Source organism: Oxyura jamaicensis, chromosome 2 (assembly GCF_011077185.1).
Source record: "Oxyura jamaicensis isolate SHBP4307 breed ruddy duck chromosome 2, BPBGC_Ojam_1.0, whole genome shotgun sequence".
Taxonomy (NCBI): Eukaryota; Metazoa; Chordata; class Aves; order Anseriformes; family Anatidae; genus Oxyura; species Oxyura jamaicensis.
The window spans coordinates 27294484-27308101 of NC_048894.1; the positions used below are offsets into that span (position 1 = coordinate 27294484).

The 13618-nt window shown below is 48.5% G+C and overlaps 1 protein-coding gene across 3 annotated transcripts in view; it reads left to right on the forward strand.

The window, feature by feature from the left end:
• The first annotated feature begins 7897 nt into the window (after nt 1-7897).
• NXPH1 (neurexophilin 1) overlaps nt 7898-13618 on the forward strand; it is a 153361-nt gene continuing 147640 nt past the window's right edge. Inside the window, exons 1-2 of one of the 3 annotated variants that reach the window (XM_035319066.1) lie at nt 7898-8022; nt 9788-9949. In XM_035319066.1, the coding sequence (XP_035174957.1) occupies nt 9896-9949 (54 nt within the window). In that variant the 5' untranslated portion in view covers nt 7898-8022; nt 9788-9895. Of the gene's footprint in view, nt 8023-8205; nt 9121-9787; nt 9950-13618 lie in introns of those variants that run through there. The other 2 variants (XM_035319064.1, XM_035319065.1) reach the window with 2 other exon arrangements.

Sequence of the window (13618 nt, forward strand, 5' to 3'; positions counted from 1 at the left end):
TTGTGCAGACGATACCTGCACATTAAGTGAATCAAGTAGCTTCCCCTCTCTTTTTGGCCTCATTAGATAGTTTGCTTCAAGCTTCTACAAAGGAGATAGTTAATTAAGGGTAATTAATCTATCTTTGCAGTGCCCAGCACTCAAGTGGGAAACAAACAGGTACCTATTTATCATTTTCTCCGACCAGCTTTATACTTGATCTAGTTAAAGACTGTTCACTAAATCTGTGGATATAATTCAAAGTCAGAGTTTAAACTACCAAGCTCCAGGATTTACTAAATTTTAGTCAACAAGGGCTTATACTGAACAAGTTCTAAAACTGAGCTCCTTACATCTGTTTTATCTCAGTGCATTCTGCCATGCTGGCAATGTTTCAAAGATTCATTGAGTTTAAAACATAATTAACTATATAATTTCCTCCTCCACACACACACACTTAACTTGAAATGTAATTCCCCTTAAGACTAGGGACATATACATTCTAGAATTCTGATCGCTAGAACCCAAATTTACTCTTTCTGTGTTGGAAATGCAGATTTAATTCTAAACAGTCTGTTCCTATTGCAGAGTAATTTGAGACTGTATATCTGAGTCTGGAGATATCTAAACTCAGTAAAATAGTGCATCCAAGTTCTGAAGTGCACATAGATGCCTACTTAGCATGTGTTTGGCTAGAAATAGTCCAGTCATTCATACTGAGACTGTCCTCCACATCTGTGAGACAAAATGAGATCTACAAGGCTGGATTTACCTGGGGAGCTGGAGTGATCATGGCCACCTTGCTCTAACATTGCTGTTTAAATCAGGCTTCTGTCAGCATCTGATAGTCTCCTTAAATCTATGTGTGGATATAAAATCATGGACACATCTTATAGCCTCAAGAGGAAGATGAATCTTCCTAAAATGTGCTTCTTACAATTATGTTTTATGATCCTATTATCTTATGAGTGGTACAGTGCATAAGCTCAGCACCTTTGAAAATGACATAATATATACTATCGACAGATGACATGAAACAACAGATTTGGCAGCACAGATTTGTAAGAAGTGTGGGCTGAAACGTAAAAGATGGCTCTGTCAGTAGGCTAAATGGTTAATTCTCCAAAACAGGAATCCCAATTTAAGAGCTGTTATATAGTGGTTGACTGGCACTGGAAGATCATTTGAGACATAATTATCCAGGAATGATTTTGATCTTAGTAGTCAATTCAGCTTTAGCAACCTAGAGATTATTTTCATACAATTGCCTTCTGTGAGTTGTATGGATTTTTTGAAAACAAGCAACTGGATTCCCCTTGGTTTAATTTTTGATGTCCTCTAAATGTCTTTGCCATGGCTCCAAGTTTTGTACAGCTGAAAATGGCAGTTTCTCTAGGATGTGGGTGAGGTAGCCTGGGAACTGTGCTTTCCTACCCATGAAACAGAGTTCACAGTGCTGGTCTGAGTGTGAACCAGCCGGCAGCTAATGCCAGTGTCACTGCCATTGCTGCTGTCTTGCACACCTTCCCTTCTAGAAGGTGTGCTTTTCCTGTTCAGAGAGGTTATGTCCACCTGAAATGGGCTGATTTTATTTCTGGATAATGTGTATTTCTTCAGTTCCAGCTTTAAGAAGTCCACTTATCTGTTGGTGCAAATCCCTTATCACCAAGGTACTACGCATATTTATGCAAGGTTTTGCTCTTGTAGCAATGGTCTCTGCTCAGGAACTGTGATCCCATTTCTGTAAGTGTGATTCAATAATGAAGCCTCAGATTGCAGCAAGAGGGGTCTGGTAGGTTTAGGAAATGGGAGTGGTGTAGCACTGAAATAGTGGCCCAAATGTGGTAAGGCCATGCATGGTGATACACTCATGGTAAAGTAAGAACAGCAGTTTTAAACCAAAAAGCACATCCTTGGTACTAAAGTGCATGGTATAGACATGGAGCATTGCTAAAGCAGTTCTGATATTGCCTGTTGGAAAGCCTCCCTCAGAGTCTGTCTGCAATATGCTTTGGAGCATGTCCTTTGAGTAACACCCAAATGTTAGCATCAGGCTTGATGGGTGCAACTCTGTACCAGCAAAAGCGGGCATGTTGTTTGTAACCAGAGAAAAATGCTGTTCAATACACAGGATGAAAAACTCTCTTCCCGCTTGCATTTTGTTAACTTATGGACTGCTACATGCGCAATTGGGTGTTTATGCTTGGCAAATGTGAAGTTTAATGTTGGATGCATTTTGCAGTCTTATGCTAAGCCACAAGGTGGCACTGGAAGATTGTAATAATCCAGCGTAATTAACACCCCCCCCCCGGGGGCCCCCCCCCCCGCCATGCCTTATAAATCTTTGACAGAGAGAGTGTGATTTTTTACATTAAATGATATAAACTAAAGGAATTGGTTGCTTCTCTTTCATCTGATTTTTGGCTTTACTTTCCAATAATTTTTAGTAAAGTTTTCTCAAGAGTAAAATGGAAATGCATCTGTGTGCAGTACAGCTATTGCATCAGCACAACAAAGTAACTCAACAAATCGACATTCCTTTGTCTTCAAATATATATTCATTAATACCGGTGATCCTGACAGCTGTCTTTTTGCAGCCAAGTATTCATACCTCAGCAACAACTGCATGCAAAAGTAGGAATTTCATTTCTTCTGTAATTTCTTTGATATGTTGCCTGAAGCTTTCTCTCCCCTTTTAAAGCAAAGACAAAAGTCTATTTCAGGCTTTCATCAAAGGTGAAAGTTCTTCCAAGATTTTTCCATTTCTAATAAGGATGTTTTGGTCTAAAATATCTTATTTTGTTTTCATAGCATATATAGGCTTGGCTAGGCAAAAACGATTATTGTGTTATTATTACAAGGTGAAATTTGACACATTTTTGTGCAGACATGATCTCTCACAAAGACCCAACACCTCATTTGAAGGAAGTCTCAAAACTTTCATTTGTCTGAAGAAGAATGGAGTGCTAGACCATTTAAGGGTCTAAAACATGAAAGGCAGAAATCTCTGAGTTGTTCCCCAATATCTTATCTTCCCTTACAAAACCAACTATACTAAGCTATGTCATTCTGAAAGGTAAACTATCACCCTCACGTTCTGCCACTGATGAGTTCCCAGCCAAATCACCATGGTAGGCAGTTTACAAGCCCAGCTCAAAGAAGAAACAGTCTGAAAGGGTTCAGAGCTGCACATAACTCATTGAAAACTCACCCAGGAGCCCACTTCATCTTAGCTACAGCCAGTGGCAACAGTATTTGGCATGAAGAGTCCTGCATCTGAGCTCAGCTCTTAGGCTGTTCCAAGTGAGATAATTTGCCCCTTTATCAGCTGCCTCCATAAAAAAGAATAAGGTTTCTTTTGGACATCAGCAGTGCCAGTCATTCACCACCTTTACTTCCCTTGATGTCAACAGAGCTGTGAGGTTGTTTATTGCAGTGCATAGAAGCTGTAGCTCCAGTCCAGGTTCCCATGAACAAGTGAGTCTGGCGCAGAAGACCCAGTACCACTCTGGGCCCTGCCTGTTGACCGTACTGTAATGTTCTTGGCACAAAACTCAAGGGAGGGAATGGTGTGAGGAAGGAGCTGCCCTCAGAGCCTTTGGAAATGTTGACAGCCTGGCATCCTGCCCTTCTGCAGCAACTGCTCCATAAAGTAACAGGTAAATTCTGTCTTCAGGATGGTCAACCTGGCACTGCTTGAGCATACACAACTGCTGCAGTCTGACTGAGAAAAAAATGAGAGAGAGAGAAAGACAGTAGGAGATCTCCCTTCAGTGGCCATAATGCTGTGTCAGGGAGGTGACTCCTGCTTAAGGAACACGTGATATAGAGCCAGGATATCCTACCCTGACAGGCTCTCAGAGACAAGTTTTGCCTTTTCCTCTTTTTCTCTGTAGAGCTGACTTCTGCCTTGGATGTTAAGAGTTTGTACAAAGCACTTTTTGGCCAAGCCTTGAAGAGTGATGTTCTCCCAGGAGCCCAAGAGCTGTTGCTTTGATGATGCCTTCATCTGCGATTGTCTGTCCTTCCTCCGGCCCTGCAGGAAGTCCAAGAAGCCTTCAGGGTCTTGCCCACTTTATTCCTCTCAGAAAGTGAAGACAATTGGCCTCAAAGACTGTCTCCCACATCAATTTCTACTTTAAGACAATTTAACTCTCATATTTTAGCTCTTTTGCATAAAGCCTTTCCAGCTGATATTATATACGTTGGGTTACTGTGCAATTAAAAAACACACAGAGGAGATTTTAATAATATTTTTGTTACCAAGTTTTACAATTTCAACAAGTGTTGCTGTCAGCTAATAATCCCTAGAGTGGCCATCATGAAGTATTCCAATAATTGGATTTTAATTTAAAAAATCACTTAGTCCTACAGTATTTCTGAAATCTAATTATGTCTTTAGGAAAATCAACCACGTTGTGGTATTTTCTGGACAACATTACTCTTTGCTCAGTACAGACACCTTCCATTACTTTAAATGTTTTTTTTTTTTCTTTTTTTCTTTTTTTCTTTTTTTTTCTTTTCTTTTCTTATGGGTATTATTAAAACTCTTCTATTTCCTGTGTTGTCAAGATCTAATGGATGAAATAAATGTGAATGCAAATACAAATCTCTATTATACACATTATGTTAGAAAAGAAGCTCCCTATGCAAAGAAGATTAGAAAGCTTTTTTACTTATTGCATTCATGATTCATGAGATTTTTTTTTTTCCCCTTGGATTTAAAGGCATTATTAATGAGCCAGTCCTGTAGATAAACTTGGCTGTAAATTTTATTCATATAGGCAATAATTTATGTCTCACCTTATCTGAAGTATTTTGGGAAAAATCCTGAGTATGTGTGCACACAGGGTGTCACCTGGAATAAGTCCAGTGAAGCCTGTAGGCTTGCTCACATTTATATCATAGAAGCATTGAGTGATCCAGGCATTACTGTTAGTACATTACCTTTTAGTCATCTTTGATGCTGAATGCCACAGCTCACTCCACCGTTGTGTGATTCCTCATGACATAATGACAGGAGAAATAATTACAAACATCATGAATTCAAGACACTTCCCTTATAGTGGTTGGAGTATTCCTGTATTTTTCCACATGGAATACAGAGTAACACCACTTAACAGTATGTCTTTGACTGTAAGTAGGCAGAAATCAATGCAATATAAATAAAAGTCTCACAGCGAAATTTTTATATTTAGATATATGAATAGTACATACAGTCATATTCTGACCTTGAAAGAATGGAAATAAGATGTGACAAGGGACTCTGTTTGTAGTATTTATACTAACAGTAAAAATACTCAGTACATTAAGATTTCCTTGAAACCAAACTAAATCTATTTAATATGTGAAAAGGGGAAGGAATAAAAAGAGAAGGTCTGATGAATTAACGGTTGGCAATATGAAGAACATTTCAGTAAGATTATTTACATGAGTGATACGAGGCATCTGGCCTGTACTGTATAGTACAAATATAGAAAAGCTGTGGAGGCCATAATCTGTCATTGTAGTGCATATGCAACTCCACTTGAATTCAATAGTACTTCAACTTGCATATAGATGAGATGATATTTGCTCATAGCACAGGCCGATTTTTTTTTTTTTGTTTGAAGACAGCCATTGTTAACAATTTAATATATCCTTTAAAGAGATGGGACAAAACTTCCATTGACTTCACCAAAATTCCCGACCCAGACATTGATTGTAACAATGAAACACAGAGAAAAAAATCTGGTTCAGAGCAGATGGAAAAATGGTGGTTAAGCTGTGTCGTTTTTTTACCTCCTAAGGCTTGCTTCACCCTTAGTATTTTGGCCCACCTTTGGTTTCTTTTCTTTACTTTTTTTTTTTTTTTTTTTTTTTTCCAAGCACTATTTCCAAAATAAACACTTATGCGCTATGAATTGTATTGCATAGGATTCAGATCTATTTACCAGTTTTACTTCATACATAACTGCCCACGTGCAGGGAGGTTAGCTACACTGCACAGTAAATTTAGCCCACTTATTTCATATTTATCATTACAGCACTGTATCTTCCTCTAGTGCCTCAAGCAATTAAACAATGTGCCCATCTTCTGTTGGAACCTCTAGCAATTATTAATCACTTGCCATTGTCTTTGGATTTTCTGCCTGTGACCCTTTTAGTTCTGCAAGCCAGGAAGCTTTCTTCGCAATAACAGGGAAACTACCTAAAGGTCAGAATATATTTCAAAGCTTTAAAAATAGCCCAATTGCATTTTAAAGTCTAATTGGACTTTTTAAAAGTCCATTAGTAAACCCAGAATTTGTGATTCTGTAAAGCCCCACCAGCTCACACTACCTTGCTGGGGACCTTGTTGCTAAGATTACATGCAGTATCCAAATGGTTGGAATTAACATTAACTTTAAAAAATCTAATATTTCACTTAAGCTGCTCTGCCAATATTACAGAATCAGATAAAAGTCAAATGACTATGTCGAAAAATCCTAAATGTCAGATAAGCAGTGCATTCCCTTTGAAAATGTTCGCAGCTGGAATACATTGTAGCCTGCTTTTTTATATTTTATTTTATATTTTTTTCTTTAGCAAGAAAAGATCAATCCAGACTTTCATATGATCCTTGCTCCTGTCTTCTGGAGAGACAAAGGAGGGAAGCAGTCCAAATGGAGCTTCAGTTTTCTCAGTGCCTTTGGCTGAGGAGGTCAGCCAAAGTGTGAAGAAGTCCTCACTGAAGCCTTGGATCAGCCCGCACATGGTAGAAAACAGGTTCCTCCCCCTTAAGACCTTTGCCTCAAGAGCCTTCTGATGCCTCAGGTAGGTAGCATGGAGACCAGACTGTTTGTAGGTCTCACTGAATTCACAGGAGGAGGAGATTTCAGTGGGCTGAAGTAAAGAGGAGCCATTCTTGTGAGGCCAATGGAGCCCAAAGTTCCTCTGCAGTGCTCCCCTAAATGAGACACAAGGATCTGGGTGAGAAAGACTGGGAAGATGTTTGTTTTGCCCAGGTGGAGGAGAACTATTCTGCAAGGACTACTTCCATATCACCTTCACTATGAAGACATTAATGATCAAACCTTACAGAGGCTGAATCAAGTTAAACAGGCACTAGAGTGGATTGTTCCTTCTTGAACAAGCATCGGCCTCCTCAGGAATGTGACCCATGGAAATCAGTCAGACTTTTCATTTGCTCTTCCTGCTCCATATCAACCTTGCAATCTCCTGTCTAAAGTAAGAGCAACCATGCTGGGTCTAAATTTATGTCAGCAGCTTCTTGCAAAGATCCATAGCCTAGGTCATCTGTAGGCTACACTCAGCTTGTGGCAAGTTTGTTCTGTGCTAAGAGAGTAACATTTATCTTTCTATCTACAGATTGATTAATAAATGCAGACAAAGCCCCTCACTTATGGGGAAACAAGAGTAGAATAGATACAGGAGGCAGCTGGCAGGAGGGATAAGTCAGCTGTGATTTTTGATTTGTTACCCGTTGGAAACAAGAAGTCCCTAGGCAGCTTCAGCCTGCATGGTATTGCAGAGGCTGTCTGGAGGGGCAGGATGACAGTATGATTCCTTGCAGGCTGCATGCTTCTGTTCAAAGCCGTGACGTGAGCGTCCCACATGTCTAACAGAGGGATGGTACTGGGGACATATGGAGGTGTCTATCTTCCAGGTGTTTGGAGCAGCGATGGCCATGGGGGGAACTATGGTGCTGCTCTTCCAAGGAGTATTCATTACCTTCCTCCTCCCTTTCCTGCTCCCCTCTTATTATGTAATATATGTAATATATGTAATATATGTAATCAGCATCCCAGACTCGGACCCCCAACTTAATACAGTATTTTACAGATTGGTGTTGAAGCTTCAGATTGCAAATGTTAATTACAAAGACATGCTCTGGGAGCAGCAAGGATTTGGCAGGACAAGAGAAGTCCTCCCTCCCTCCCTCTCTCTCTCTCTTTCTCTCCCTCTCTCTCGTTTCCTGCTCTGTACAGCGCTCTGGCTTGCTTCTTGGCTCCCCTTTGGGAGGTGATAAATCTGAGCTTTGCTGTCAAGGCTGGGGATCTGGTAAGGCTACACTGTGCTGTTGGTATCCTCCCCTTCACCCTGTCCCAATGTCACAGTGGTAATGATACTGTTTGGGGAAGATGGAAGAGGGCAGGAGAAGAACCCCCAGCACTAGTAAAGAAGAAGGCAAACAAGGTCGATGAGACCTTTCTCTTTGCATGACAGCTGGTGGGATTAGGCACGGCACGCGGCAGGGCCGAGCTTCCCCAGCCTCCCTCCGCGGGGCCGTCCAGCTACAGGTTCCTGCCGGCGGGAAGAAGCATCCTTCCCTCCCTCCTTCTCTCCCTGCCATCCCGCAGCTCGGCTCCGCAGCCCCGGCCGGCTCTGCTCCGGGCTCAGCAGCCCTGGCGGTGCACGGGACGCCTCCCCGGGGGAGGCGGAAAAACTGAAATGAAAGACAGAGGGGGGAAAAAGCGAGTCTCCGGCCGGCTCCTTCCCGGCGCTGGGCAGGGCGAGCAGCCCGGTGGGGCAGGCGCGGGGCGGCTCTCGCCGCTCGGGGAGGGCTCTGATTCATCACCCCGCTCGGAGGAGAGGATGGGACGCCGCTGAAGTCCCCTTTCTCCCTCCTCCCTTCCCCTCTCCGCCAGGCAAGCCCCCCCCTCTCCTCCCCCCTCCGCCGCTCTTTCTCTTTCCCCAAGCAGTGAGGCTCGGACGGCGCTCTACTCCGGCGCTTTATTCCGAGATGCTCGGCCAAGGTCTTTGCAGATAGATTTTATCTGAAGTTAAAGAGCAGGCGCCCGCCGCTCCCTCGCCGATAAGGCATTTTTAATAGAGACAAATCGCCCTGGACGCCCCGGAGCGCCGCTGCCGCCGCTCCTGCCCGCGCCCCCCGCCGAAGGCGAGCGGGCAGCCCGGGCAGCTCCCTCCTCCCGTAAGTGTCCTGCTCGGCTGTGTGCGGAGAAGGGGAGGCGAGGGGGGGACGGACAGCCTGCCAGCCGCCCCGCCACCGCCGGATGCCCAGCGGCCGCGGGACGGCCCGGCGCGGAGCGCGGCCAGGAGATGCGCAGGGGCGGCGGGCTGCGCCGCGCCGCTCGGCCCCTCTAGGCTCGCCCATGGAACGCCCCGCGGAGCCCCGGCTGCCGTCGGACCCCCCACGCCGTACGTATCCCCGCCGCGGCCCCCCCGCGGCGCCGGGGCTGTCCGCGGGGCGCGGGGGCGGAGAGGGCCGGGGCCGGGGGTCGGGGGTCGGAGCCCGTCGGGGCGCCTCGCGGCGCGGCCCCGGCCGGGGGCGAGCATTTTGGGCGCTTTAGGAGCGGCGGAGGGGAGGGAGGTGCGCGTGGGGCGGCGCGGGGGGGGCGAGGAACCTGCCCGGGAGTCACGGCTTGGAGCCGCAGACAGCCCCGGCGCCGCGACCCCGGCCCCTCTCCTCCTCGCTCCGGCGTTGCGGGGCTCCGCGGCGGGCGGCTGCCGCCCGGTGCCCGGCGGGGGCGCGCAGGGAGGCGGGCGGGAGGGCGGCGGAGCTGGCGGTGGCACCCCCGGGCCGTCCCAGCCCACCCACGGGGCTCCCCAGCACCGGCAAAAGGAGCGAGCTCCGGGCAGCGCTGCCCACAGGGCGCTCCGCAGCCAGCCCGGACAGCGCGACCACTTTGCTCTGCCGCCGGATTAACTCGATTTTAATCTTTTTTTGTTCCCCCCCACCCCCATCCACACACCCCATCTCCTCCTTCTCTCCCGCCCCCCCTTCCCTACGCACCTCTCTTCCCCCCTTGTCTCAAGCCTAACCTTGTCTTGTGGTCATGGGGTCTATAATTTCATTTTTGTCTAGGCTGGTGAGAGCTCCGCTCGTTCTGTAAAGTGGATGTCAGGTGGATCTATGTTCTGGAAGGAACAAAGAGGCAGCGAAGGCAGCGCGGGGGAAGTTTGAGCGGCGAGGATGCAGGCTGTGTACTGGTACGCGGTCCTTCTGCTGCAGCCCACCCTCTACTTGGTGAGTGCCTCCCTGTGCCGGGGGGAGCGCGGCGGGGAAGGGGCAGTAGCCCGGCGGAGAACGAGAAAACTCATGGCAACTGCCGCCGCCTCCCGGGTAGCCCGGGGCCGGTAGGGGGGTGCAGGGGGGGCAGCCCGACAACTTCTGCTCCCCGCGGGGACAGCGGGCTCGGGGGGCTCCCCGGTGCCACCTCCCGGACCGCCCCCCTGGTGCCAGCGCGGGCACGGCAGCGCCGCCGGGGGGGCTCCCTGGCAGGCTCCAGAGAGAAGGCAACTTCTTGCCCCTGCCCGCGGCCAGGGGTGGTAGCCCCCTGGGAGCCCCCCAGCAGCCCCCCAGCACCGTGCCCATCCAGGGTGCGCAGCCCGGGTGCACAGCGCGCAGCGCGGAGCGCAGCTGCGTGGGTTTTCCGCGTGCGGTCCCGTTGGTTCCGTGGCGAATCTCCCCTGAGATTAGCCGGGGGAACGCGAGCAAACAGCGGAGCTCTCTCTCCTTTCGCTCCCACTCCCCCCTCCCCTCCCCCTTAAAATCCTCCAGCAGCAACCCCCGGCGGGCTGCCCCTTCTCAGCCCTGCCTGCTGCGCCTTCACCAGCCGAGCGCTCTGCGGAGCATCCTCCCCGCGACGGAGGGCAAGGAAAGAGCCCCGTTTCCAGGAGCCATGCGCACCCCGACACCCGCTCCGGGGATGCTCCGGCTGCGGCTGCGGGGCCGGCGGGGGGCGGGGGGCGGCGCTGCCCGCTCCGCTCCTCTCCGCGACCCCCTGCGCTGCCGCGGCCGGGCCGCCTGGGGGCGCTGCGGGCCGCCGATCCCGGCCGAGGGGGGGGGAGCAAAGGGGGGGCCAGACCCGGCTGCCTGCGCGCTCCTCCCGCGGCCGCGCAGCGCCCAGCGCAGGGGGTCGGGGCCGGCCCGTGCCCTCCCTCTGTATCTGCCCCCCACTCCCCCCCCCGAAATTCTCTTCCCTTCCCCTCTTCCCTCCCAGCCCCGGCGGTTTTACAGGAGTGGGTGGGGGTATGGGGGGAGAAAAGTGCGCGGCGAATAATCTGTCAAAAAGCCGGAGCGAGATCGATACGTCGTGTTAAATTTTAAATGTGTTTGCTGGCAGTTAAACTGCTCCCGACTCATTACAACAACAGTGCTGGATTTATTCTAATGCGCCGCAGTCTGAACAACAAGCGCATTAATTCTCCTTTAATTGTAAACTGGGAGCATTTGAAAACCATTCAGTGTGCAAATTATGCTGATTCAATTACCGTTTAGTTACAGACTTCATTACCTGAATGCTTTTTTTTTTGTGTGTGTGTGTGTGTGTGTGTGTGTTCTGAGTGCTTGGCGTTACAGAGAGAAGGAAACGATTTTTTTTTTCAGTTTCCCTCGAAACAATGCGAATATGGTAAAATAATAATAATAATAAAAAAAATCGGGAATAAAAGGCAGGCTAGGGGGAGGGGATGCGCTCTTCGGCTGGGCTGCGTCTTCTGCCAAAACGCTCGAGGGGGATCCAAAGGATTTCCCTGCCCAGCCCGAGTCTTAAGTCGCTGCTCGCACGTTTACGCCAGCCTCCCTCTCCCCATGCTCTGCATTCAGGGCGTGAATCCGAAAGTTTGCGCGGCGATGAACTGCTTATAACCCGGGGAGCATGAAGTTTTGGTTAGGCTTTGGTCAGCGGAGGTGCAGCCCCCGGTGCCGCTCCGCCTGAGCATCGCTCGGGCAGCGCCAAGCAGGTGTCGGATTTTCGGTACCCAGCCTGTTAGGAAGGGGAAATCAGATGACAACACCAACAGCTTCACACTGAGTTTGTTAAAGGATCCTCCTTGAGGGAGGTTGATAACACAGAGGGAAAACATGTTTCCCCTCCGCCCTAGCCAGGCGCTGTGCAGAGAAAGTGAACAGCCGCAGCCAGGCTGGGCTGACTTCAAGTTCCTCATTCGCCGGCTTGTGATTCCTCTCCACCCAGCAAACCACTGCTCTTTTTTTTTTTTTTTTTTTTTTTTTTTTTTTTCCTTCCACCATTAAACCTTTTCCTAATGAAATCTTGGAGGAAAAAAAAAAAAAAAAAGTGCTTCTGCTTTTCTCCCCCCTTTTAATAGAGCCATATGCCACTCAGCCTTATTGCCTTAAATTTATAGAGGTCACGGCCGATCCAAACGAGTGAGAATTTTGCTGGGGTAGAGCTGGCTCGCCCTATTATGTTTATTGATAAGAACATTAGCCAGACATGCGAGACATACGTGTTCTCCTTGTATCGAGCTGTGCAGTGTATCGCAAATGCTGCACTTGACTTACACTGGAAGTGCGTTTCATTTGGCCTAAACGAATAACTTTGTATTTATTTGGTAGAATTAGCAACAAATCTCTACAGGCTTGCAGGTATTTTGTTTCTTCAGATTTAGGGAGCAGCAGAAAGTGTTCAAAATGCCACGCTCGGTCGTATTTACCTCGAATCTCCTCTGCTTTTCTTTCAGGAGCATCTTAGCATTATTCTAGCAAAAAATGTTGTCTTAACTAACAGCGCTGTGTCGAGCTCAAAATTGTCATTATTGAAGCAAGTAGATATTAAGAAAGAAATATACACCCGGAGATTGTAGACTTTTTATTTTATTTTTAAGGTTTCAGCTCTGTCTGTTTATAAGGACACCGGGGTTTTACAGCATTCCCTTAACTGAAACCTTTCCGTTTAATTCCTGCCTAGTTGCCGGCGAATTTCCAGCCCGACACCACACGACAATAAAACGCCAGGCTCTTTCTTTTAATTTCTTTCTTTATTATTACTATTATTATTTTTTTTTTCCTGGGTAGAAGCAACATGCTGCAGAAGCGCCTAAGAATCGCGCGGCAAAGCTTCTGGAAAAGGCGGCGCAGACCCTGACCACTTATTTCTCGGGGGGGGGGGGGGGGGGTGGGGAGCAGCTCAAGAACGGGCAAAAGGCCGGGGCAGATAAGCTAAAGGCAGGCAGACAAGGGGACCGCTGGGCGGGCGGGGACCGGCGGGCTGGTGGTGGCAGCCCTGGCCCCGTCCTGCCCCTGGCAAGCCCCCGTCGGGTGGCAGCAGGATGTGTCCCCGGCGTGCCCGCGGGCTCTGCCCCTGCCTGCTCTGGGGGGAAGTTCCCGCACGGTGCAAAATAACTTGTTTTGCGGGTCTCACCCTGCTTTAAAGGGACTAGAGCTCACCGCCTGGCTGAACCTAAAACCAAGCCGAGTTTTGCGCTGCGTGCTGCTAGCTCTCCCGGCTCTCAGTGCTCTCCACTCCCAGCACAGAGTTTCTTCGCCGGCGGGTTAGGAAATTAGGCTGTACACCAGCATTGACTGGCAGTTTTTTTTTTTTTTTTTTTTTTTTTTTTCCTCCGTGCAGCGTTTAAGCGAAGCAGGAACAAATCGCGGGGGGATTTCTCACCCCCACCGACGAGGGCTGCGGGGTTGTTCCGCGGGAGCGCAGCTTTGCGCGGCGCTTTGTCAGCCAACTGCGGGGCTCCCCGGCATCTTGGCTTACAGGGCGATGGCAAGGGGGCTTGGAAACAGCCTGCTGACCTCCTTCCCGAGCCGGGCTGGGGTTTTAAAGTCTGATCTTCGCCTTTTGGAGGCCTTCTGACAGCCGAGAGGAGCGCTCCCGCAGAAATGTCCTGAATGACAGTGGTTTAAAATTGCGTGCATCAGCGGTGGCACACCTGATGTGGT